Source organism: Passer domesticus, chromosome 5 (genome assembly GCF_036417665.1).
Source record: "Passer domesticus isolate bPasDom1 chromosome 5, bPasDom1.hap1, whole genome shotgun sequence".
NCBI classification, from domain to species: Eukaryota; Metazoa; Chordata; class Aves; order Passeriformes; family Passeridae; genus Passer; species Passer domesticus.
Window position 1 is genome coordinate 51,668,377 of NC_087478.1, and position 27,978 is coordinate 51,696,354.

The 27,978-nt window shown below is 38.1% G+C and overlaps 1 protein-coding gene and 1 long non-coding RNA gene across 13 annotated transcripts in view; one reads left to right on the top strand and one right to left on the bottom strand.

The window, feature by feature from the left end:
- The window catches only part of RFX4 (regulatory factor X4), an 86,924-nt gene that overhangs the window by 39,354 nt on the left and 19,592 nt on the right, over positions 1 to 27,978 (bottom strand). For 2 of the 10 annotated variants that reach the window (XM_064420428.1, XM_064420427.1), the window contains exons 3-5: positions 21,239 to 21,299; positions 15,201 to 15,324; positions 3,672 to 3,733 (exon numbers count right to left, since the gene is read on the bottom strand). In XM_064420428.1, the coding sequence (XP_064276498.1) occupies positions 3,672 to 3,733; positions 15,201 to 15,324; positions 21,239 to 21,299 (247 nt within the window). The other 8 variants (XM_064420436.1, XM_064420435.1, XM_064420431.1 and 5 more) reach the window with 8 other exon arrangements.
- LOC135300709 (uncharacterized) lies at positions 22,892 to 24,790 on the top strand. Of its 3 annotated transcripts, none has more exons than XR_010362485.1 (3): positions 22,892 to 23,371; positions 23,921 to 24,024; positions 24,373 to 24,790. It is a non-coding gene; the product is annotated as an uncharacterized LOC135300709 (long non-coding RNA). The 3 variants fall into 3 exon arrangements; XR_010362486.1 differs by having other exon boundaries at positions 22,892 to 23,191; positions 23,296 to 24,024; XR_010362484.1 differs by having other exon boundaries at positions 22,892 to 24,024.

Consider the following 27,978-nt stretch of genomic DNA (forward strand, 5'->3'; position numbering starts at 1 on the left):
GTCCTTCTGTAATTTCCTAACTTTTATTTTAGTTTCTCAGCTGCAGGCACCCAAACCATCAGCTAAATTAGTAGTGATTACAAAATGCACCACAAGATTGCATTGCCAGTATACTTTTGCTTCAGCCAAATCCTACACAGATTTTTCAGTGATCCTCCACTTCTCTCCTTATAGCCTATCAGATCATCATGAGACTCTGTCTTCTGGATCCCACTATGATGGCACAAGAAGTTTCCATCTCTGGATGATTCTTGGACTCTTCAGTCAGTTACTATTTCAGAGTGCTGCCACCAAATCTGTTCATTCAAACAGACACAAATCCACTTGAGGCAGTTCTACAAAGGTTATCAATGAAATTAATTAAAGAGTAGCATATAAGTGATGGTGGTCGAAACTAACTGGTGACTTTTCCACTCACAGTCATTTTCCCACAGATCTGTGCATGTCATAATCCCCAGTACAAAATAGTGGCAAAGAGCTGGAAGCCCAAACTCTTCTATCAGCAGACGTGGGCTGAGAGGAGGCCTGGGGTGATGTAGGAAATTTCTAGCACGTGGTTCCTGGCCATACCTACTGACACATTCCTGTTACAGGTAACTAATGGCAAGGGATTACAACACCAGCTGTAGGAGTTTGGCTTTTTTTTTTTTTTTTTTTTAATCTTGAAGGGTAACACCTCCAGTTCTTGGTTTAAGTGCCCACTTTGGTCCCTGGAAGCTGCCAGGTGAGCACTGCACATAAGGGCCACAAAACTCACACATGACCTGTGTGCTACACCTGGGGTAGGGGAACCCAAAAGGAAATGCTGTGGGGAGCCAGCAGCACAAATTGCTCAGGGAAGGGCAGGAAGAGAGAAAAAGTCAGAGCGAGTGGGACTGAAAGGCTTGTATAATTTAAACTTTAAACAGGGGTCAGTCTTCTATCAAGTTTTGTCTTAAATCAGTGAAGGGAAAAAAAAAAAAACAAGCCTGGAAAATATAGTAGAATTCCACTGTGCTGTGTTTAATTCCTGGTATATTTCACTTGGTAGTAAACTGCATAGAGGAGGTTTCCACGTAGCTTCAAAGTCATATAGACAGTAGTTGCAAAGTTAACTCCAAAATTTTTTCTACATAGCTTCTTCTTTCATTAATTTTACTATCCCAAAGTGCAAAAATTCACTGGAGTAGTTTACACAGATTATTTTCCAGTTATTTTTTGTATTCCCATCAGAAAAAAAAAAACCCCTCAACTTAGTTCAATAAAGAGGGCTTGAAAGTCTGATATGTAGAAGAATAATATGCAGACAACAAAACTGTTTCTGTGTTAAAGTGAAATACTTTTTACCCTCATCAGTCTCTTACATACAGCATTCTTTTTAAAGAAAGAAGCAAAATTCCCTACACACGTGTAGCTTCCACTCACACTGTTTGTATCAAATTGAAGAGTTTCAGAGTACAGTACAGAAAGAAATTGGCTTTTATGTTCAGCTGCCTTCTCACAGCTCACCTGTGGAGGAACTGTTTCTAAGCTCAGTGTGACAGAGAACAGCTGCATCAATAAACCAGCTGCAAACCAGAAAGCTCCAGCTGCTGAGCATGAGTACAGCACCACTGCAGCTCTGAACTTAGTAACGTTACAAGGCAGCTGTGCTATAAAAAGACTGAAGGCAGAACAGTGTGAAGTCAGACATCTTAACCACTTCTGTGACTGAATTCCCTTTGGCAGTAGCAGGGAAGTGGAACAAAAATAATACTGGCAGCAATTGGTCAGCACAATTGGTGATAAAGGGACTGAAGTGTTAATGCTTAGAGTAATTTCTTTACGTAACACTTAACTGGAATGCAGTCAGATGTTTCTGAAAACAAAATCAGAGCTCAGTTACAGCTGTGCTGGGTCTACCAAGGAGAGTATTTATCTTAAAATATAGCATGCAGGTACTTTGTCTGTATGACAGAAACCCCTCATTTGCTAGATAGGGAGCAGAACCATTGCACAAGTGGTGTGAAAGGAGTATGTGACCTGAAAGCTGCTCTGACAGTCAGGCAGGTTACAGGAAAATTGTGCAAGAAATATTAGGTCTCAGTAAGAGTAAAGAGACAGCTTTTGGAGGTGCAAGACTCCTCTAGTCAGCAGATGAAGAGTGTCTTGCCCTCTGAGAGACTCCTGGAGTGGGAGAAGCTCTGGTTTGGAAATAGAGCAGTGCTTACTCCTTTCATTAAACAGAAGGACAAGTATCAAAAGTTGTAGATGATGCCAGGATGATTTGATGGCCAATAGGAGGTACTCATATGAATGTGTCCACAAAGCATCTTTACACACTTTCACTCTGTCTTTATGAGCCTCCACAAAACTTATATTCAGTACAAAATCCTGACTCTCTTTTGGTCCTATCATGCTTTCCTAGTATGCTGTTGGGCTAGCTCAGAATTTCCATCTGAGAGATTTCTGGTGGCTTTGATGAGTGCTGTTATGGCAACTCGGAATTTCCATTTGCGGCCATTCCCAAAATCAAATTTCAATTAGCTGCTTAAATACGTCTGCTCTAGAAAAAGAAATCTTAGTTATAAAATCTAAGGAAATATCAAGCTGGGGGGAAGAACATTTTGTCCCATCAAAGAAATACTGCTTTGCATGGACCACTTATTAGAGGAGCGCAGTAAATCTGTCTTTAATGGCATTTCTTATAGAATCTTAGTTTTTTTTTTCTTTAAAGAGAAGGTCATTCTAGCTTTAGTATGTAAACTCCATCCTAATAGCATATTTAATTCTCAGCATTTAGCCATATTTGAAAATATGGCTTTATTTTGAAAATACAGGCTTTTTGAAAATACAAAATTTTTCAAACACACAATCTCACATTTTCATTTCCTCTTCCATTGTTTTTGACTTGTGATCTGTAGATACTAAACTTTTGCTACTCTCTAGGATTCTGTGAAAGCTAGTCAAGAAAAGCAGATTTTATTATGCGAGGGGCCTTATGCTTGCCACAATAAGATTCAAAGCTCCCCTGGAAAAATTTCTTGGAGTCCACAAGAAGAAAAAAGTGTAAAAACATTGTTGTATCCTCTAGATGAATTGGTAGAATCAAAACTTATCAACAACTGGAAAAAGTCAAATATCCCAGAAAGCACATTCTAAATTCTGAATCAGTTTCTTAATCTGGAATCAGGATGAACTGTTTTCAGAAAATACCATCTTTTGGCCAAGGCAATAAGTTAATTGTTTGATCACCTAAAGGCATGTTGGATTTCACTACTTGGGGAAAATGGTGGTTAAATACAGGTTTGTGGGCAGTTTCAATTTACATCAATGCATGTTCTTCCTAAATTTTAAAGAGCATTCTGACACTTGTTCTCCAGCCTGAAACATGATGCTAACCAGTTGTTACTTCTCAGCTTCCAACAGTAGCTCCATTACTCCTGAGTATGAATGTCCTTTACGTTGCATGAGTTGAGATGAAGAACAGTATGAAAAATATTCCTAATCAAATCAGTAAAAGGCTTCTCTTAGACACCTTTGCAGGATCACTGCTGAATCTATAAGATAATGTAACAACTACAATAGAAGCTCCAAAGTTGCTTTTAAGTCCCCAACTGCACAAATTATTGCCTGTTCTCCTTCCCCATTCAGTAAAGCCAGAGCCAGATGGGCCCCTGTGAGAGATGATAATAATACCACACACTGCTTACTTTGATTGGCCTCTGGTTCCAAGTCTTCTTGTTGTAAGTTGTGGAAACTGTTGTCTTATTATCTGCAATTAGACAGAAGTGATATTAAGACAAATGGAAACACACACTTACCGATGCTTAAATTAATATGAACTTTTAAGAGAAAAAAGCAGAAAAACTGTACTGTGATGTCTACAAAATATGTGGTAGGAGAAATCAGAAATAAAGCTCTTGATTTATTCCATTTATGAAAGGGGGAAAAATATTTTAAACTTCACTATAATTTCATTAACTACAATTAATTTAAATACTTTCAGAAGTTACTGGAATAGAACATATTTCCTTTAAAATCTAAGATCAGTTCTGCGTCTTAACTAAGGAGCCCCATACTTAGAACTGGCCTGCTACTTATGTCACTTTGCAGGATCAACAAAGTTCTCTACAGACCTTCACAAACCAGCCACTAAACACTTCTTGTTCTAAAATATGATTCTCCAAACGGGTTCTGGTGTTTGACAGGGGCATCACTTCTACCAAGGAAAACTCATCATGGCATTTGTAAAGATACCTCATAATCAATTTATCCTCTGTGGAAAACAAGTGGATCTCAGAAACAGCAGGATGTCATCAAGAATCCAAACTTTAGTGTGTCAGCAGACATTAAAAGGATGTTGCTACTGCAACCCAAAACTTCTTCAGGGCAGTTACATTTAAGGAAATAAATTAATTAATGTAAATTGTGCCTTAAGTCACCAGAGCCTCTATCAATGAAGGCTAATCCTGATGAAAAAGCTTTGCTGTTGTTGCTGGAAAGGAGATGCTCAGCACCCCCCAGGATTGAACCAGATTCTCACTGGCGTCTGACATAGGAGTAAAAATTTTCTGCCAGAACAGTCATGCAACAAAAACTGCAGTAAGTCTTGAAGATTTACTTGCAAAGGAGTTTCTTCCTTTTAAAACACATTTTAATTGTGTTTTTGTTACATAAATCGCTAAATGCTTCCTCTTTGGAGGGTAACACCAACCAATATTAAACGAAAGAAAGCCTGCAAGATGGAATATAACTGTTCAACTAGGAACAAAGTCAATTAAAATTGATTAAATAATATAGAAATTTTTTTCTCCATTAGCCATTTTGCCACCATGATAAATATTTAATCCTGATTGATGACTGAAAGCTTTGGAACATGTATTTAGATCAAAAGGCACTATATAAATAAAGACATTACAATGTCACATATTTGACCATTTCTTCAGTACTTTTGGGGGGGTTTTAGCAAAGGTACAACCGTCTTCCCTTTTATCACTGAAAAATTGACCTGTGTTGGTTTCCAAGAGCTTTGCACAAGGTGGCTGATGTCAAAAATGCAGCAAAGACTCAAAGTCGCTAGGTTGTTCAGCTTTAATTTCTGGAGCAAAAATTCAGCAAACAGTAAAACACTTTTGTGGAGCTGTGAAAGTTCAGCCTAGCTGTTTGATAAATGAGCAGACAGGCAAGCAGCCCTTCTTTCTCTTTTTGTATGGATTCAATGAAGCCTGCCTAAAGAACACCACATGCTGTTCCAGCTACTGATCTAACATTCCGCAACATCTCAGCCTTCCAAATTCCCTTTAATTACACATTAATCCCACCCCTCTCTCTTTCATTTTCTGCAGACAGGGTTGGGGGCTCCACAAGGCTGTGGGAAAAAAGGCAGTGTTGAAGAACTACTTTCTGAGGATGGTTTTTTTGGGCTAGGGGATTTTTTTAAGATTGGATGTGTTAGTTTTTTGATTGGCTTTTTGAGGGAGTATTTTTGTGTCAGTTGTCATTTAGAAAATACCACTTCTCTCCAAAATCTGCTCTTACAGCAGTTGATTTAATATTAGAGATGGCTTTATTCTATTTTTCCTCTTGGAACAGCATCAAACCATATTACTTTCAAGTCTTTCTAGCAGTAGTGAAGTGTTACAATGCACACTGTAAATGCTACTTTATGAACCATATGCCGTGGGAGTTACTGGGATTTAAATAAATCTGCCAATTTCCACATACCAGGGCAGAGGTGATCAGGAAAACAGAATAATAATGAAGCAGTGGATCAGATGATCCCTTTTTCTTTTCTTTGTTGCTTTTTCAAATCCAGCACATTTGAAATAAGATACACTTCTCAGAATGTCTCTTAAAAGTATGTATCACTTAAAACTCTATTCCCCGATAATATAAAAAACAAAACAAACAAAACAAAGAAAATAATCAAGCAAAGCTTTGGAAAAAGAGCCAGGATTATTTTATCTAATGCTGCATATATAAAATATAAAATGGTATACTTACACCTAGGTGTTTGTACACATATGTGTGGTTATTAATGTCTGTGTTTGAAATAAAACAAGTCAAGTACTAAAAGAACTCTGTTCATACATATGTTTACATTCAGCAATGCTTATGCAAATCTCTGTGCAAAGATACTGGTAAAGGTAGGAAGATTAGCCTGAAAGGGGAGAGGAAATCACATCAGGCATGACAAAGTGGAGTTCACTGTGTGCTGAAATCAGTGGGAAAAGTAGAGAACCAAACATGTGGTTTTTAAAAAATTTGTATCATTGTCAACCTGAAAAATCACTGCACAAATATGTCATTGTTGGTTTAATGTTTATTAACTTTTAAAGATCTATAGACAAAATGTGTTAACTTTACTGTTGTGTGGGGAGGGAAGTGGGTTCTAATTGCCAGACATGAAAATCTAGGTTTGGATCTGAAAACCAAATTGGATCATTTTCCTCCCATCACAGTACTGAGGTTTGCACAAGCAAATGAATCAAGACCAGACCATGCAGTGTGAGCTACTTTCTGAATGGAAAGTCCCTGTTCTCACAGCAATTCTGGCTTCTCAACAGAAACATTGGTAAAAAGATCTCATGGGTAGTATCCAAGGGAATTTTGGATGAACAGATCTTTTACCATAGTCCTTCCATGGACCTAACATTTCATCTCACACTTCTCCAAAGTGACCATAATTCCAGCTGCCCTGTAAAAACTGCTAAGTAAAAAGGTACAGGTTTTACATTTTCCAAGTTAAATTTCACCTAAGTCACACAGCAATTTTGATTTTTGGGCCTTATTTTAGGCTACCTGATTTTTGGTTTTGAAACACATGTAGACCAGGAATTTCACATGGAAATAGCTTCCGTCCCTACTATGTTAGCCTCAGAAAAAAAAATGTTCCTGCAATTTCTGTCTCAGTTACTGAACTTCAGTGTGTTCTCCCTCTCTTTTCTCTGTACTCTGCTAAAGACATGATCTTGCCTTCTGCCTACAGAAGATCTTCTATGCCTTTCTTGATTAAGAACAATAACATGAACTGCTTTGATGCTTCAGGTTTTAGCTTTTATATTTTTCAGATTCTATTCTGCTTTAGTGTGAAAGTCTAGGCTTCTTATTAGGGGGTACTAAGCTCTCTCCACAGAAGATGTAGACAAAACAATTCCTTCTCTAGCTGGGGACCCAAGGACAGGCAATCCAGATCTCAGGCCCAAGAGCATAAACAACGGTGGACCAAAGAGAGAAAACAAGAAGGATGGGACTTCATGGGATAAAGCTGTAATTGGAAAATGAGCTCCAATATGCTAATGGACCAAAACTTATAAAAGTGTGAGACTCCCATGACCTGACATCCATTGTGTGGCCATTTTGGGTTGTGATGCCCAAGGTGGATCTATTTGAGGCCTCTTAATAAATACCTACTTTATTCTTTCACTCCATCTAGTCTCTGTTCTAGGTCAGCCTTCACAAGGCATCACTTTATCTTCTGGTGAGTGCTTACTGCATATATAAGATGAAGTCATTACATTATAAAACAACATATGTATAGTTTACATTTTTTCAGAAGACTGTTCTGAAACAGTTCTGAAAGTATATGCAGGTCAGCATTTGTTTAATATTGCTTCAGACAATCCTGACAAATGGTTTTTGGAATGTCTGTGCAGGTCAATCACATGGGGAGATAACAGGATTTTTATCCCACTTCAGCTTTTTAAACCTAGCAGAAGTGTCTGAATAAATTTGAATTAAATACCTAGTTACTTGTATTTTTGGTTATTCTTAAGGCAATAAAATGAAATGGGTTTCTTGAGCATCCATGTAAAACACAGAAAACTTTATGAGCAACAACTTGAAAAGATCCTCTGTAAGGGTCTGTATTAGAGTCTGCACAATCTATTAACCTTAGGCCCTGCTAACTGCAGGAGCTGCTCTGTTACCCACAAATGGCTGCAAGGGTGCATTCCTTCCATCTGATTACTGCCAGCTGTCATTTCTGCCACTGCCTCTCTCCTCACATCTCCAGTACTGTAACATTACAACACAAGCAGATCCATGCTCAGCGTTTAAATGAGGAATTACAGAATCACAGAATGGCTTGAGCTGGGAGGGACCTTAAAGATCTTCTTATTCCAAACACTCTGCCATGGGCATGGACATTCTGCTTTCACCACTATGCTGTGACCCATCACTCCTCACTGCATTCACTATCAAACTGTGAACTCTATGTTTCCAAATTATTGCATCTAAAATAATCTATAATATGTCAAAACAAATCAGGGAAAAGAAATCTTATAAAGCATCTTATGTGTCTGTCTTCATGCAAGCAAAGATGGAAGAAACCAGAGATGTCTGGAAATTTCTGAAATAACTATTTTCCTCCCTCCTTTGTCAAAATATTAAATTTTACTCTGGGACGACAGGTAGAGGATGGCTTTTAAAAGTCCTTTTGTTAGAATGTTTTACATTTCTGCTTTTTAAAGGGCATGATGCACCTGATCTAGAGGGATGTTATTCTTCATTACTCATGTTCCTTTCTATTTGACGTAATTCTAGCCTTGCATCTAGAACTTCACAAAGTAGAGAAATAAGATCAAATTAACTTGCAACCTAGCAATTACACACTGCCAGAATGAGAAGTGGATTCCAGGCTCTGCACTCCCTAGCTCTATGAGATTGTAGAGAGATTCTACATACCATGGAATAAATTCTCTTTACTCCCATAACAGTTCTTCATAATGGGGCCTGGTTCTGCTTTTTCTCAATTCAGGTTGCAGGTCCCATATCTAGACAACATGCTTTTCTTTTGTGAAGTGAGGCATAGAATATGTGTGTTTATTTACCAACTTCTATTGTGGTGTTTCAATCTTAATATTCTCTGCCATGGCAGTAGCAAAGAAGCCAGTGATAACAAACATAGCTATATTCTCACAGAGCTATGCTTTTCTTATTCTCACTGCTATGAAACACAAGCAATACCGATATCCTCAATATTTTAAGTGTAAGGGTCTTTGGTTCATTGGTCTTTGACTCAGTACTGTTCTTGCTGGGTCTTTCTAGTGTTTCCCCATCAGCTTTAGTGCTTTTCAAAATCCTTCTCTGAGACAGGCATTATTATTAACACCTGTGTTTTGGCTCAAAATGGCTTGGGGCTGATTCAGCATCATATTGTCTTGAGGAAATGGTCAAGAAAATTTGCACCGAGAAACATCCATTGATAGGAAAGAACATAAGTGGCCCAAAACACCATTTCTGCCTCTCAAATCCACCAAACTGTGTAAACAAGAGGAGAACAGGCATGACTGTGCCTATACCTTCTCTACCCTTGCTTGTTTACTTGCAGGGCCAGGAGGGAAGGCTGCAATGCACAGGCTCAGTACTCTTGACCGCAGATCTGTTAAGATTCAATAACCTTCCCATTTCTTTCCACTTACCTTCCTAAGTTTTGGGATAGGGTATGGTCTAGCTCTAGGATAAGAACTTGTTTCTAGCACTGGTATGGCTCAACTGATATTGCAAAGCAAGGCAGAAAAACCTGCTGGCCTTTTCTCTAATGCCTGTGCCCAACTCTGCTCGCTATGGAGATTAGAATCTGTGAGGAACTCCAACTGAACTGGACACTGCAATGAAGCTTGCAAGACTGCTTCTCAAATTCATCTATGTAAAACAATATCCTCTTTCAGCAGTTCCTCTGGCCAGATAGAATTCAGCCTAAAGTATGATCAAACAGATTACTGCATCCCAACAAAGCTGCAAACACTGAGTGCTCTGCCTCAGATGATCCTTAGCTGAGCTGCAGCCACTTTTGGTGCTGACTTGCTGAAGCCAAGCAGATCTAAAACCCTGCACAAGTCGCCCTGCTCTGTACTGGAGCCAACACAGTGCCTGCCATCACCAAGCCTATCTGTGGGAAAAGGCTGAGCGCCAGGATCCCTGCACTCTGGCAGACCCTGAGCTGTAAGCACAGCCTCTGGGATGTGTTGACAAGGCATGAGGTAAAGCAGCCCTGGGGCACTCCATGCTTAAGGCCTAATTGGAAGCCAGATCCTTCCACTTAGGCCTTAGAAGTGGCAAAGACACTAAAAATCCCATTGCTGTAGGGCATTGAGAAAGGAAAAGTCACCCCAGAGAAACTGAGGTATCCTCACTGGTTTTCTTACTCCTCAAGCTCAAAAAGAAAAAGGCAGTAGTCAGCAACCTGCAACAGTACAAGAATCAGCTAAGCAGAGCCAAGGGAGCAAAGACCTTTCCAGCTATACTGCAGGATCACTGTTGCCCACACCAGCATGACTGCTTGCTTCTGCAGGACTTGTGTTATTATGGTCTCATCAGAGAATCTTGGCCTAAAAGATTCAGAGTTGGGAAGAAAACTCATAGTGATGGTAACTGTTCTTCAGTGAGGAATCCTAGCTGTTCAAAAGGGATGAAGAGAAACCAGGGACTGCTCAGATAGCACCGACAGAATCATTCAGTGCAATAAGAGAAACCACATCCTCACATTTACATTGATTTTTTTCCCCCAGTTCTATTTTTGTATTCAGTGTTATAGAAATTGCTCATAATAAAGAAAGTGCTGTTTTAATCCACCAAAAGAGAGCACTAAGAGAAAATTCAGCTTTGCTATATCATTTACTATTGAGGCTACTTAAGAGCAAATTGAGAGTAAAGAAATAAAAAACACATCAGAAGAAGAAGTATCTCCTTATGAACAACAGCAGGCAACTTCCAATATGTGTGTTTCAATACAAAGACAAATCAGAATGCACTCACATCACAATGTCATTACCAAAGAGGATTCAATAAAGGTTTTTTCTGTCCTTTTCAAACTTTAAAATCATATAGTATAAAAGCAAGAAACTGTAAATCTTATTTATCCTAGTCATACTTGGAGGAACGGTCCTGAAAGCAAAACTTCTGGGCATAGAGACAGTGCATCATGATGAAAAAGGAATCTGGCTGGTACAGCTTGTACCTCCCTGGAGCAAAGGAAACTATTGGGGAAAAACAGGTTCTTTCCTAACCAATATTACAAGTCTGTGGTGGACTTTGCCTGTTATCTAGTAAAATGCATTCATTGGAATGTAATTTTCACTTAGAGCAAAACCAGACGGAGCAACAAAATTTCTGAGAGCATTCATCCATGTTAAACCTCTTTAAGATGCCAAAGTGATGCAAAGGGACTTCAGACTGGGGGGAAATAACCCTGAGAAGTGTCATCAACCTTCGTTTTCCTTTTCAAATATTAATTTGTTATTGCTTGTCAAAAGACACGGCAGAAAAGCCTCAAAAAGAAAAGGAAAAAAAAAAAAAAAAAAAAAAGAAACCAGAAGAGGATTTATCCTCCAGGGGGCACATGCGAGTTGGGAAGAACTCAGCTTCACGAGGATGCAAAGCGATTTCACCACAAGTCTCTCGGTGTTGTGTCTCTCGGAGAGATGTGGCAGGGCACGGCAGGGGAATTAGCACTGCCCAGTAAATTTAAAGCAATGGACTGAGGACACTGAGGATGGGACAGATCGCTGCAGATGGATGAGGAAGATTACATCTTCGAGGGTTCTGACTAAAAAACAGTGTATATACAGGATCACAAAAGAAACAAGAACAAAAGTCAGTGTTGGAAATAAAGGTGAAAGAGAAACTCAAAGAATTGCCAGTGCAGCTAACAGCTAGGAGGAATGATAGAGCCAGGAGAAACCTTATGGCAACCACCCCTACACAATAGCTGCTGAGGACTTTGGAAATGCTCAAAACATTCCTGCTTTTTTGATTCAGTGAAGGCCCTTATTAAGAATGATTTTGTTTTTGCAATTAAACCCAGTAAGAATGAGAAGTCAGAGTCATCATCCACCATAATTCTTTGTATAGTGTGCTGCTAATCACCAGCATTTTATATTAACATGTTGCTCAGATAAAACCCAAAACAAACATACACCTACACAACTTTCCCTGCAGCAGGCAGGGGCAGAACTTTAAGCCAGAAACACCTTAAAGTGCTCTCCAGAGCCCCAAGGTCCCGGAGCAGAGCCCAAGGCATTGGCAGCACAGGGCTGAGGGGCACAAGGCTGCCATCCTTTTTAAGTGACCTCAGCAACAGGGCTTTCATTCCTCCTGCCTGCAGCCTAATTCACAGTCTCAACACGTTCACTGTGAGAGAGCTTGCTCTCTCTCTCATATGCAACATTTAATTGTTAATAACTCAGTGACACACCTGCCCTGCCTCACTGTACCTCCCTGTCTTCTCACTAGTTCCATGGAACATCTTTACATTTTCTGCCTCACTTTTGCATGAAATCAAAATGTAATATGCTTGGCTATCTACAGTGAGAGCAGGAGTTTAACACTGGACTCTGCACCTGATGCTGAGCTGTAACTACGGAATTACAGGGCCCTCCCTAATTACTATCTAGTCAAGGTACATAAGAGAATACTGGGTCCTGTCTTTAGCACACAATAAAAAGTACTGTAATGATAGACTAGGTAGCATAGCAGATTGGCAAATGCTGGTATAGATAAAACTGCCTGTAATTTTTTCATGTTAAATGAGTGAGTAAAACACTAAAATCTTGACTAACAAAGTTACAGCTCTCTTTGTCATATGAGAAATATTATATTAATATCCTATTAATATAATATTAGAGTATTCCTGATTTTATATATTCTTTATGTGGCTTAGAAGTACAGGTTGCTTTTTTAAAGGTGTTTATTTATACAGTATTTCTGTTCTTTGTTCTTCTTGTTCCTTGAATTGCTATTAGCTTGGTTTCCTCAGAAAACAATCTGTATTACTGTCTCTCTGTTAATCTCCCTACTCCCCAGACCAATTTTGGTTTCATTAGTTCAATATTACCAAGTGTCTGAGGTCCAGCCCATGTCCTAGAAGTTTAACAGAAAACACTGTTACTTATTACAGTTTGTTTTAATGTTCTGAACTCCACGTCTCTTTCTAAAAAATACCAGTTTGTTAAAGAAAAAGCCTTAATATTTAACATTGCCCGCAGAGCTAAAGTTCGGAGATGAATTATAAATTCAATGTGGTCTACTGAAAGGCGAACTGTCTACAATTTCACAGAACAACCAGCTCCTTTCTCTGGAGGAAATGACAGCTGCAGGGCTCCTGATGTTTCCCAATGAGGACCAAACATGTCCAGGGTCCCTGTTGCAAAGGCTAAGTGCAGAATGCCTTAAACAGCATCTATTTCACTGCATTGCTTCAACTGCCTCCAAGGCATTTCTGCAACTCACCTTGCCAATACGGTATTTAAATCACATGATAAACAATGTTGGCTAAAACTTCACACATGCACATGCTCCAAAGGAGAAGCTGACTGCAAGCTACTGAGAGAATGCAGATGTGCCTTGCAGATCCTTATACCTATGCAGTACATTTTGTTAGCAGTAACAGGCTGGAATGAATCAGTGGGCTCTGCTCAGGCTCTGCAGATGGAGAAACTTCAATATTTCCCCCCTGTTGTCTGAAGTTCCTGGACATACCAGTGCAGAATTGCCAATTCCCAGAGGCAGAAGTTATGGCCACCCAAAGTACTAGTGTGAAACAGTACCACGATGATTGTGTAGGGCTTTCTTCCTCTCCACAAAAAAGGTAAAAAGTTTCATGCAGCACTGCTACAAAACTCTTTTGCAACAGAGAGGAAAACACTTGGACCACAGCACATGAAAACCACATTGGAATGCTGTGATTTTTGGATGGAAACCACAGTACCTGTCCTGCTAGGTCAAGAGACTCCTACCAACAAACAGGTCTATGTATCAGAGGCAGGAGAGAAGGGGGATGAAGTATTAAACAGGGTAACAGAACTGCCACATATTGATAAATAGTGAAAATCCTGATAAATTTATGTTCTCATGGAACAATTCTGGAATGTTTACACCTTACAGAAGTTTTTAGCATAAGCAGAAGAAGCATTGTGGAAACTTGAGCCATGTTCCAAATGTGTGAGCCTGCATGAAATCTGTTTATTATTTTCACTGTTCCTAAATTACATGTTGCCACTATACTTATCACTTGGTAGCAATAATGTGTACAATGAACAACTTCATTCACAGTTCTGCAGTGTATTTAAACAGAAACCTGACACAGAATCTACTGAGTTATGCAGGTCTTCAAGACACAACAAACATGGTAATGTTACAACACTGTGCACTTTATTTTCCCTTCCAAACTGCCTGACCTAAAGATGCACTATAGAAAATGTCACTTCATTAAATACATCCTTCACCTACTCTTTACACAAGCCCTTACCCTAGAAACATTTTTCTTTCTTTGAATACCCAGAAATTCTATAGAACAAATGTTGTAAACACTAAAAGAGAACAGCTTGTGGGACAATGGGCTTCAGATTCATGCTTGCAAGCATTTCAAAAACAGTGGCAAACTCTACACTTCGTTTTTTTTCACAGTCTACAGGTTTTAAAGGCCTGTGACACATTCTATGGTAGAATTTCAGTTTTAAATATTATCCTGTTATTCACTGAGAGGGAAATATCACCTGACCAGCAAATCCAAAATACAAACTTTATGTAACCTTCTAGCCAGCTATTAACATCTGCTACCAGTGTAGAGCTTTACTGCTCACACCCAGATGATGCACAGCTATGTCTGTGGTAGGAGTGCATCTCCACTGTGAATCTGGAGTTAACCAGAGTGGCTCTTACTAGAGCAGGATTGGAAAGGGAATCACAGTGAGAGGATAACTTGGATAGCTTGGCAGCCTGTACCTGCAGTGCACACAAAAAGCAGCTAGATGTTTTCTGGACTTTCACATCTGGAGGCATTGTACTCCACCATGTGAATTTGCTACATCATTTGATACCATTAATTCAAGGATCTCAGTATTATGCTAACAAGAACAGCACAGACATACTCCAGAGTTCAATTTTATCCTTCTGTTTTTAAAAATTATACATTTGTTCAAATAGTGCAGGTCATAATGCAGATGCATTTACACTGGCTTTATTCAAATTCCAATTCAATTTTAACTGCCAATTTTTTGTACCATATCACCATCAGCTAGGCTGGGGACTGACGTACTCTGGAGCCTAGCCATGGTTAGAAGTTATTCCAACCATCAAAATACTTACAATCTTAGCCTTTGTCCAATAACTTGGATACACAAAGAGATTTCATTCATACACCTCTGTCTCTAACAGTAAAATATTTAGTTCTTTTCAGTAGTACAAATTCACCTGAACCAGGTGAGATTTTAAGGTGTCATACAGCAGTTCAGACTTACCTTCCCAAAGCTGGCAGCATTAACAGGTTGTGTGTCGTTTTTCTCACAGAAGTCCAAGTAATGCATGTAGAGAGCACTTCGAGGAATGCAAACACCTTCTGCAATCTCATAGTTCTCCTCCAGCCTTAAAAAACAAATATCAAACAGAGAGAACTGCAAGTATGTTGGATGTCCTGTATGGTAAACAGTGTACAAAGCTTCAACATTTAAGACCAAACATTCTGACTTCCTCTTGTCTACTAAATTTTGTCTGCTTTGTTCCTAAGTGCTCCTTCCAATTCATTCCCATAATACTCACTTGCTTCATTTGGTTCACACTTGTTATCAAAACCATAGGCTGTGAGTTCCCAGCAATGTGTCATACCCTAAAAGCATCCTGCAGTAAATAAATATATGTACAACTATGAAACAATAAATACTCACTGAGAGGAAGCACTCTCTCCTTCTTTACAGACCACATCACCTTTGGTTCACGACACTCTTTTCACTCCTGTCCAGCTGCAAAATTGCTTACCTTGAGGAAGCAGGTATAGCTAAAGCAAATAATTTGTTACTACTCAAGAGTGTCCACAGAATCTTATTGTGCAATATTTTCTTGGTATTGTTTATGGGCAAAGCAAAAAAACAAAAAGAAACCACAATCTGGATACAATGATGAAAAAACCCCAGTGAATTAACATTCTTTTCTACCTTTTAGAAACTATCCCTATTTTTTCATACATGAAAATATAATTATAAAATTTTTAATTATATATCAAATATATGAGCAGGCATATGCTTCATCTTTAAAGCTCAAAACTGGTCTCATTACAAATCTATAGATTAGAAGAAACATTCCTTTGAAATGCCATTTTTATGACTCCCGACACAAAAATCTTCAAGAGATATTTAAATACACACTTAACATTAAACCATAATTAATCTTGTAATTGATGGTGTCAGTCATAGCCATCTACAGTTACATGTGTGCTTGTCCACCTTGCTGGGTAAGGGAGGAAGTTAGGTGTAACTTCCTCTTAATTGTATTAAAAAATAAATATGTATTCTCAAAAAATTCCAGTTTTACATCAAAGAACCCCCTGCCATTTGTTAGCTGCAAAACCCTCCAAATATCTCTTTTCTTTCCTTCATTGCCTTTTTCAGGACCTACCTACCTTCCATTTCAGTTATCGTGATCATTTGTGACTGCAAACTATTTTAATAAGATATCCGGCTGGATGAATGGAATCAGTTTGTATGGGCAACATCTATTCTTCCTTGGTTTCTACAGAAATATCATCATGGCATCTTTCCTCAATTTCATAGTGCTCTAACAAAACCTCCTTTCAAAACCTGGAGAGTTCGTTTGTATACTATAGCTGCTAATTGGAATGTCAGCTTCCGTGACCAAGACAGGACAGAAAGAAAAGCAGTTAATTATTTCTCTTAATATCTGATGAATTTTTCTCTTTTTCTCCTCTCTTTCACAGAGAGTCATTAGTCTGACACTGAACAATGCCCCATTATACCTGCACTTTTTTTTTAATGATCAAAAACCCATCTTGCTCCACTTCTTTTATTTTCCTGTCTTTTATTTAACAACTTTATCATATTTTGAGTCCAGCTTCATTCAACAGTATTGTAGAAAAATGATGAATGCAATCTTCCACCTGACAAATCATTACCAGTTAAAAAATATACTTATATATATATATATATATAACATTTTATATAGTGTTGTAATAAAGCCATGTGAAATCCAGTAGCTCACAAGGAGACCTTTGGTACCACTACCATAGTGGTACCAAAGTATAGGAATAAAGCCCCTAATCCTTCCACAGGAATGACAATTTTATCTGTCCCTATTGCTGCTTCCCTCCATGTACACTTACATAGTTCTAGATTAAATGAGATTATTCTATATCAGAGTCACATCTGTAGTGTTGTTACAGATTTATTTTTATATCTCAAGACTACAGAACAACTGTGATGTTAACCACTCTTAATCACATAGATTGTAGAACAGATTAATTTTTATGGAGTATAACAACATATAAGGAAGTAAGAATCTGGGGAGAATCTATTCTATGCTTTACCTTGCTCTTTTTAAATTATTTTTATAAATGTTGCAGAAAATATAATAGTTTTGTTGACTTCAGCTTCACTTTGGTCAACCAGTTCACCGCTGAAATAAACATGAACATTTTAGAGCCAAGCTATAGCTTTACAGATGATAATGAGCACAGGAACATGGAATAAGCACAGAATACCAGGTATTGTTACATTCATGCCTTAACAGTGAAATTCAAGCTTGTGTAGTTTCCCAAATTATGATGTATTTGGCAGTTTCCTCAATTATGATGTATTTGGCAGTAATGCTACATTTACCAGGCCTTTCACTTCATTTTGTGTCATCAACAAAACAAAACAAAACAAAACAAAAGCATCATTCCTGTTTCCAGGAAAAGGCTATTTAGCCAGGCTGACAGCCATCCAGACACAATTCTTGGCTTCTTCAGCTATTCTCCATCCTCCACATTTAAAATGTTCAACATTTTTCACCTTTGGAAAGGTACAAACATTAAGGATATCATCATATGAGATTGATACAATTTGCTCTTTACAGCAAGATTCCAGGCAAGGAATAACTAATAAAGCTGATTGCAATATGAACCAGTGACAAAATGTACTTCTTTCCCTTATGTATTTGCTATGCTTTCCCTACTGCTTTCTTCCTCTTCTTTTTTTTTCCACCTGATGTTTTCTTAGTTTCTGGTTTTTGACACTCCATTGCCTTCACTAGCTCTAAATGGTAGTAGCATCTAACAGTAAAAACATGACCAGTTTTCACTTGGCAGACACCAGATGCTGCAGAACATTGAGGTTTCCATTTACCAGAACAAGGGCAGTCTGGCACTGTATCCTGAAAACAGGAATTTACCCCACCAATTCCACCTTTTGAATCCAGCCCACAGATTGTTGTTAGAAGACAGGACACATGCTTGCCCAAGAACACACAGATATATTTTTCAGTCTTCCCCGAGTGTGCAAATACTTGGTGTGAGGCCTGATGTTCTGCTTTTGGCTGGGAAAGAGTAGTTTTTTTCTGAGTGGCTGGTCCTGAGCTGTGATTTGGGTTTAGTATGAGAATAATATTGATAACACTTTCAGGTGTTGCTAAGTTGTCCTTACCCCAAGTCAAGGACTCTCCATTCTCCCACATTGTGACAGAGAAGAGCAGCACAAGAAGCTGGAGGTGCCCACAACCAGACGAGTTGAGTGAACAGGCCAAAGGAATATTCCACACCACAGAACACCACACCCAGTAAATAATCTGCGGGGAGTTGGCTGTGAGGTGCTGATCACTGCTCAAGGATGGGCTGGGCCTCGGGCAGCGGGTGATGAACAACTGCATTGCGCATCAAGGTTTTTCTTGGAATTTGTTACGCTTTTTCTTTTTCATTAACATTACTGCTATTATTATTATATTATTGTTGTTATTATTGTTATATTATTTTACTTTAATTATTCATCTGACCTTACCTCAGCCTATGGGTTTTACCTTTACCTTTTCTCCTCCCCATCCCAGTGAGAGCCAGGAAGGGGAAGGAGTGAGTGAGCAGCTGTGTGGTACTTACTTGTTGGCTGAGGTTTAACCACCACACCTGAGCCTGCAAAACTGTCCAGCATGTAAAGCTGCACCTCCAGGAAGTGCTCTGTGCAGCAATTCTACAGTGCTGATCATAACAGTTTACCAACCTGGGTAAACTGGGTGCTACCGCAGTACAAATAACCCAGTGCTGTGTCTGACTTCCCAGAACAGTGGAAACTGCAACCCAAATAAGCTTGCTACTTTAGCAGTTTCACCCTAACTTTAGAGTTTCTTATTTTATTTAGCATATCAGTTTCTCCAGGAAATACCAATTCAAAGCTGCAATACATATGTTGAAAAGCATATGGAAACTACCAGGAAACTGTTCTGTAGGTATGGCTCATAAGCTGGGAAACTTTTTACCTACATGCCTGTTAATAAATTCAGGCAATTGTATAATTCAGTTTGACAGCAGCTGAAGATTTTAAACATGAAACTTCTTTGCTTTCTCTTAACTCATGGAATTTTGGGTGGAAGATGAAATGGAGGAAATTGCAGATGCTCCAGAAGACTCAAAGGGGAGAATATTTGACCTACTTCAACATGTAAGAAACATAATACAACAGACAGGTCGTAAGCCAGTACACTACCAAGAGAGAAGGGAAGAAGCTGCAAGCACCTTTTCAGAACCAGAATTCTAGGATTCTACTGCAAACACAGCTGAATGAGCATTAGTGTGCACACTACATTCCAGCAGGGCTCAATATCCCAGGAGTTTAGGGATTTACTAACCTTTATGACTGACGAAGCTTGAAAGTATTTGGCAAAAGGCTGTTTACAGTATTTGCATGTTTTCTGTTGGGAACAGTATCACTGGATGTTCTAATTAATGCTGGCTTCTTGGCTATGACATTATTTGCTCCTTTGGAAAAGGTTCTTAACTGACTTCACTGCAAAATAAACACTGCTCTGAATCTGGGACTGGTAAGACCTGCTTACTATTTTATTTTAGCTAGATAGTTCTTTATTATCCTGTTTGAACTGTGTTAAAGCTGTGAGAGTGAATAATAATAAATCACCACTATGATGTTTCATTATTATTTTTATAATTTTCTCTCTGTCTGTAGTTACTCCTTTTTTTGAGTGTCTGTTAAAAAAAAAGTCCTTCACTTTTCTTGAACTTCTGAAAAACAGATTTTGTGATACAAATAGGTACAAAGAAACAATAGCTCCAAAGTAAATGCCTTTATTTATATTTGCCCATCTCATTATTTGCATTGAAAGTGTCTCTAAGTTTCTGAATACTGGCAGCAACCTATTCAAAATCAAGCCACAAGTCTTGAGGTTTTTTAGTCTAAAAACCTCACCAATCAACTTTAAAAAGCAAATATAAAAGAAATAATCTAAATAATTTTTGTATGTTTCACAGAGTCATGTAATTGGCAGGCAGAAAAAATGGAGTAAAATACACTGAATAAATTATTCTTTTCTGTTTTTTCAGTGAAATCTCCCAAGAGACTGACAGAAGCAGAGAAAGAAGTTTGCCAACATTTTTCTTTAAAAAACTTAAATTTTTAACCAATAATCTTATCTATTCATCCAGAAAGTACAAGAAGTACTTCAAGTATTTACGGATAAAGTAAAGGCCTTTCTTTAAAAAGGCTTAAAACAAGCTAAAGGCTATGGGATTTCAGATAAGCGTGCTCAGAGGCTTCTCTGTAAGAGAGCTCTGTTCTGCCAGATATATGGAACCTCTCAAAAGATACTTGATGACTTACAATATTAAGTAATCTAAACAAGAATTAAATATCTAAATTGAGGCAAAAGTCAACAAAAGTCTACGAGATGACCTATAGCAAGGGATGTCAGAATTAGAGGTACACATTACAGAACATGAAGACTAAAATACTGCTGCAAATTACAGGGAACAGCACTTATTTATTTTTCATAGCACTGTAGACTCAAACTATCTCTCTTCCTAATTACTCTTCCTTTTTTGTCCTCAAGAACTTTGTAAGGGGATGTTGACAAATTAATCAAACCTCAAACTCTTTCCTTTTGCTGTCTTTTACGTTAAATTACAGAGATCTCATGTCAGGAAAACAGTTGGTATGGGTGGGCTTCATCAGGCACTGAAACAAATGTGAGTCTTGAAAAAAAAAATCTCAGTACTAGTTTTCTTTTTTGCAATAAATGTAACGACGATGACAAACCACGAAAAATCAGTTGGAAAGGCAAATAAATACATTAAGTAGATTTTCTAAACTGTATCAGAAGTTTCCTCTGTTCAAACAAATCCTGTAAGACATTTGTTGAGGAATGCTGTACAGGTTACAAACAGGCAAATGAAACACAGTGAAACGATCTTCAGAACTCTAAGATGGCCAAGAGTTCTATTCCTTCATCTGGAAAACGCATTAGAAAAAACAATAAGAGATTTTCTTGATCTTTTTAAAAGGCATCTTACCATTGCAGTGTAGCTGGAGTTGAATGCGGTTTTGATGCTCTATTATTTTCTTTTTCCTCATCTGTTAAGGAACAAACAAAAAAAGCTGTGTGATTTCATCAGGAATTTCTGAGCAATTCATTAACTGTTTTTTAAAAAGAAATAATTTTTAAATGGTAAGAATTTTTTCTTAAACTAATTAAAATAAATTTAAAAACAATTAAAATGTGCTCAAGTGCCAAAGCTTTCTCAAAATTCTGGCTAAAATTCAGACACATAAATAATGAAGTTCCCTAAACTACCATCTGTAGATACTATTTAAGGCAGTTAACTGTGCAAATATCACAGATAGCAGGAGCAGAGTGGTACCTAGGAATACTGACATTGAAAAGGATAAATTTATGTGGGAAAAAAGCAACTCTTAGATCTCTACCAGCATGTGAGAACACATAAACTGTTTCACGCACTATAAGGGAACTGTTGCCTTACACAAATTTTATATTAGATAAGGCATTTAAACTAATGGGGTACACACATTGTTTGATCCTAACATAAGGTAATTATTAGATGTTCATAAATTTAGAGTGATTAATTCTGAATGAGAAGAAGTGTATATTCTTAATATACTTTATTCCTTTTCAGGTGATTTCTCTGATAATTTCCCCCATTAACTGTTTCCAAGGCAACTCTGGTTTGCTCACTTTCCAAAAATTCGGATAAAAGATGAATAAGGAAAAAGGTAATTGAAATAAAACTTCAAATATTGGATTCTTCCTAGCAGGCATTTGTTCTTTTGAAACAATTTAAAAATACGTACAGAATAATTCTGACTAAATCGTGTTTTGTTAAACATATAAAACATTCCTGGATGAAAGCTTAGTAGAGCACAATCAGCAGCTCCAGAAAGTTATTCTTTGGGAAACAGTGCTGTATCAAACACATTTTGAGATTTTAACAGCTTTGTCCCCGATGAAAGCGTTCAGCATAGATGGCTTTGATACCTAAATAACGGGGTAAAGATGTACACCACGCTGCAAGTCGCATTTCTCCATGTAATTAGCTTTTGGAAGTAATTTAAGCGAGCCTTCAGGACGCGGGATCTTACGGGAGCAGCGCTATCCCCTCCGCACATCGGACCCTCTTGGGAGGCCTTTTGTGCTGTGCGGGGAACCCACGAACACAAAAACCAGCCCGGCTTGGAAGGCTCTGCCTGCAGCCCTCGTACCGCGGGATTTCTTGCCTTACCCACGGGAAGCTGTGCCGGCCGAACACCCTTTATCCCTGGGCGCCAGGAAATCCCATTGCGCAGCTCCCCTGGACCCACAGCGCAGCCCCCCCGCATCTGCATGACAATGGCCCCTAATTATTGGGCCGCACACTCCCTCCCTGCCTTTCAGGGCCCGCTTTTATTCGGCGCACAGGACCAACATACACATCTCAAATCACTTTTAAATTGTGGGTTTCGTTTGTTTTTCCTGACCAGGCGGCCGGCGTGCAGCAGACGCGGGCACATGAGGCCTGAATGAAGGCTGAGCCCACACGCGCAAGGACCTGTCAGGGCATGGCTTCCACCTGTGCTAACGGGGCTGAATTCCCCTCTGGACACGTGGCAGGCATCAAATTTCAAGTCAATATCTAATTTACACAATATCTCTACACCCTTTCCATCCCCCCCATCAGCTGTTTTTCACTTGCATTAAGGGTGAGCTGCTGTGAGCAGGGCTTACCTAACCTGCCCTCAGACACACTTCACGCCAGCCATACTCAGCTCCTCCCACTCAAATCCTCCCTAAGGATTTGTTTTAACGACACAAACTAACAATTAGGTCATAAACTGCAATTTATGTCTCCTTCCTCAGGTATTTTTGCCTCCTGGGGATCCTTCTTGAAAGCCCCTCAGCATCCTCTCCTAACTGTCCCTTAAAACCAAGGAAAAGATGGACTTCAACTGTAACTCAGAAAATTTCTTTAACTGTAACTCTAAAATTTCTTTTTAATTTCTTTTTTCTATTTTTCTTTAATTTCTTAAGTTAATTTCCATCGAACAATTGGATTTTCAACAAAGCTAAATTTTTCAGAGTTAGTGCTTGTCACCCCAAAGTCAATTCTCTGTAGAAGAAAATGGTGCAATTTTGTTTTCTGTCAATGAACCAGGTGCCAGTCAAACTTTTACTTTTCCATTAAAAAGCTGGAAAGGGTTGCAGATGGTACAGGAATAGATGGGACCTAGGAATACAAACTTGCAGTATTACATATAAAAGCTCTTCATTCTACCTTGTCTAGTTTAACAATATAGTCTCATCAGATAATTGACTAGCAGAAAATAATAAATAACTTTATATTTTAGCTGTCAGCAGGGCACCTAATGGTGTCCATATCAAGCAGAGAATGTTTAACTCTTGACTCAGGTCTGATACCAGATCACTTTGTCTAGCATGAAAGAGGGAAGGGAAAACAGCATTTCTTACTTTTTGGCCTGTCATTTTATCAATTCACATCAAAACAACACTGTAGATTAAAATAAAGGCATACCTTTTAAAATTCAATACTTTTTAAATCCAACCTATAGTGTAGGAAAAGGAAATAAAGTAACCGAAAAGAAGTCCTGCTTCAAGGCACTGTCAAAGAAGAGACATGACAATTCTTCTGTGACAAATCCAAAAGGTCTTGAAGTCACAAGCAAAAATCTTGTTCAATTCACAGTTGCAGGGCTTCACACAAAGCACCCCAGGGAGAAACCCATGAAGTGTGCTCACACCACTGCCAATAGGAGGACTACCAGCATCCCAAGGAATGGTGTCTTCAAGGTACCTGATTAAGTGGAAAACCTGGTACTCATCCCAAACTGAATGCAGATAATATCTTAGGCAACTGCAAGTAAAAGTCTCAGCACAGAAAGGGCCTTTAAACATAATAAAACCAGAAATCAATGATGTTCTAGAAAAATACTATTTGTTGGCTCATAGAGATATCAGAGGATCCTTTTGTCCCAAACTCCGTGGAAGTCCTTTTGCTAACTTTTCCATCTCACTTCCAAAATTCTGTTTCAAAGCCACTCAAGTAGAGCCCTGTTTGTATCTTGTGCATGTTTGTATCTTAGTGGCTTCCCCAGAGCTCTCAGTGGGACCCGTCTAACTTTTGCTGTCTGATTCTAGGTACAGCTCAAGGGATTTCTTACTTCTTGGTGCAAGGCACGGAGACAACGGGAGCTGTACTCAGCAGCTTTGAGCCTGCTGCCTTAAACACAGGGAGTGGAACAACCTGAAGCAAAGACACGCCTTTTTTGTAATGTGTTAGTCTGTGTCATAACTAAAACGGAACTATGTTCTTCTTTCCACTGTGGAGGTAACTGGAGAGCCCTGTACTTTCCAGTGCTGCCTGCATGGGTCTCAAAACCAAGAAAGAAACTAACATGTTGTTACTAGCTTTATATAGATAAAATCCTTCCCTTAGTTCAGGTAGCTGCATAATTTTCAGAGGAATATCCTCTTCCTCTGTATCTCCTGCAGGCCAGATTCAGACTGTTCTCAGAACTTACTTCGCCTTAGCCAAAATTAAATTATAGTACTAAGCTATCTTGTCTCCTATTTACATGCAGCCATAAATGAGATTCAGGCTCATTAGCATGTATTCCATGCTTTTAGAACAGTGGGAGATTTTAAAATCCTCTGAGAAATATGGAAGCATAGTTTTCACTGAGTAGGTATAACTGAAAAAGAAAGAATTTTCTCCAAGGAAAATTTCAGTGAAAGCAAGTAGCTGCTCTTATTTAAACTTCTTTTTTTTTTTTAATAGAAGCATAAGAGGTTTACTTCAAACAAAAAACAAAGCTGCTGGGTAAGTCATTACAGCTAGTATGAGCAAGGATTTTGAATACCACTTTTGAAACACAAAAAGTAGTCTGAATATTTTCTTTTATCTCCAAGGAAGTCTACACATTCACATTTCCAAATAATCAAGAAAATTTGGACAAGCAACCCTTCCACCTCATCAAGAAACATCATGATTTCTTCCCCATGGAACTGAAGTTGAAACTTTCGTAAGCCTTTATTTGTGTTCTTCCGGACCTCTATTTCAATTTGGATAATCTGGTTTAATGCACAATACACAGAAAATGTTATGGAATTGGTTTTTTTCAGTTATTGGCAACAAGATTGTACCGTTCCCTTTTCCTGTGAATCTTTTGACTAATGTGGAATATGGAAGTGGCAGCAGGAAAAATGTTTTAAAAGCTGGAAAGTGAAATAAAACTTAGTGATAATTTTTATATTAGAATGTAAAGATTGTAGTTTGGAAGAGGTCATAAAATGTTCCAAAAGGGTAAGAAGCACCCAAGGAAGCACAGAGATTATGTGAATCCATGGCTATGAGTCATCACTTCCTTTCCCAGTGTAATGCAGGTTCAAGAGGCCTGGGGATATCTGGATAAGAATGGAAGATTGCAAAGGACCCCTGTGCCTGAAGTATGTGCTCTGTAGCATACTTCAGCTGTAGAAAAGGAGATCACCAAAACTATTACTCCTGTCCTAAAACCCTATGAACTCTAAAATCATCCAGGAAAAAAAAGAGTCACAAGAGCAAGCATTATGCCCAGTGAGAACATTATTGGTTCACAGCATAAGTTCTCAATCTTCAATGAAGCCAAGGCCAAAAATAATCCACCCCAACTGAAAACCAAACCCACATTTTCCTTGGTAGTCCAGCCAACAGCTACCTCATGTATGTAGAGACAAAAAAACTAGTCAAGAGAAAGGTGGTTTAGGCTTTCTTTTGGTTGCAGATGAAAACTGGACCTACACTGACAACAGCAATTTGACCACCACTCTGAAAAATTCAAATAGGGTTATATGGGTTTTCTCAAAACACTTTACCTCCCGCTTTGTTTGTAAATGTATGACAGAAGCTGGACAAAAAATGATGTGATGGTTTGGAAATTTCTGGTTGTTTTTTGGGTGGTGTTAGAAATAACTCAAGGGCTAGAAATGAGCACATAGGACAATGATTTCTACAGTGAAACTTCTAGTTTGTTCTGGATTTCACAGATTACTGCTGTGGCTTATTTTGCTTTCCTACTTCTTCCTCTTCACCTTCTCCCTTCCCTCACCTCCCCCTCAAAACAAGGATGACTTTTCAGGTGGATTAATTCTCTTATCTGCACTGCAGAAATGCTGGTAATCAGTGCAAAGGAAGCATCTGGAAGAACTGGCTATTAAGAAGGAAGCTAGATAAAATCAACTCTGCCTCTCATTTGGGTTTCCATTATATGCTGTGACAATGTCTTCTGCACACAAATAGAGGAACAAATTCATTTATGTATTTTGTTTTATCAGTTCTAAATTCACTGCCTTTCATTATCATTGCTTGCCCCTTATTTCCAGAACCAGAAAACAGAATGAGCCACCATGCCATCTTCTCAATGCCACTGTGTGAAACACCTGCTCTTGTTAACCACACAGGTCCTCATTTTACTGGCCCCAGCTATGTGGAAATTTCTCAGGCTCATATTTAAAGCACATTTAACAATCCTGAATTCTGACCCTATGAAGAGTCTGAAGACACATCTCATTCATTACAGATTCCTTCCATCACTTTCTCAGTAGCATCAGAGTGAAATGAACTTTGTGTATCTCACAGGTTCTCATAAGATTCAAAACTGCAAGCTTCTTTTTTTATTTTCACTATAATCTACTATAATTTTTTAAAGATAAATTAATTTCTATTCCTTAATTTTTAAAAACAGAAAACCGCAAACTTCTCCCAGTTTCATCGTCTATTTTTAAAGATTCTTGTTCATGGTTCTTAGCTTGGGAGTCATGAATAAATACCATTTTTCTACTAATATCTTCCATCTCCTTCAGAAATATTCCCTCAAAAATATCCCTAAACAAATGAGAGTAAGGCCCCAATACAGCAAATTTCATGATCCATTACAATACTGTGCTACAAGGCATGTAGTTTTGCCACAATGTCAAAATAAATAATTCTCTTAAAATGCAAAAAAAAAAAAAAAAAGGAAACTGCAGCAATGAAGTTATTTAAAATACACTTTTAAAACACATATTTATTAAATGTAAATTACTAGTTACTGGATTAAAGAATTCCATCTGTATTAATATCTTGTAGTGTGAATATATGAATTCTGGAGATGAAAAGTAACATGAAGAGTATTTTGCTTTAGGCAAGTTAAACAGAATAGAAATTACATAAACAGGAAAAACTAAATGGTAGGCTAGAAATTGTCTTGCAATTTTAAAAACGAACAAATTGGTTGTTTTAAACTACTTTGAAATAATTTTGATTACCTGCTGTTGTTAAAAATCAAGATCTAAAATTAATATCACTAGAAAAGAAAAAAAATAGTTGATGAAAAATCAGCTAGATTGATAAATGTTTTCTCTCTCTGACTAAAAAGAAAACAATATCATGTTTTAGTAACTGATTTTTTAATCTCACAATTGTTTAATTATTAATGGAAGTATTTTTTAAATTTATGTTTTGATATAGTAGTATTGGAAAATAGCACATTTTTTCCCCGTATTTTGACCACATGGTGTTCACCAGTGAAAAGAAAAACAGGTGATTTTTCTTCTAAGCTGATCCTGACAGCACATTTTAGTGATCATTCAACCTTTATTCAGTGACACACAAATTCTTCTGATTGCTTTAACCAATAAACAGTATTATTTCCTTTTAAAAATGCAAATATTCCAGAAAAAAAATTAGTAAAACTATTGAGTATGTCAAGTGAGTTGACTCTTTAA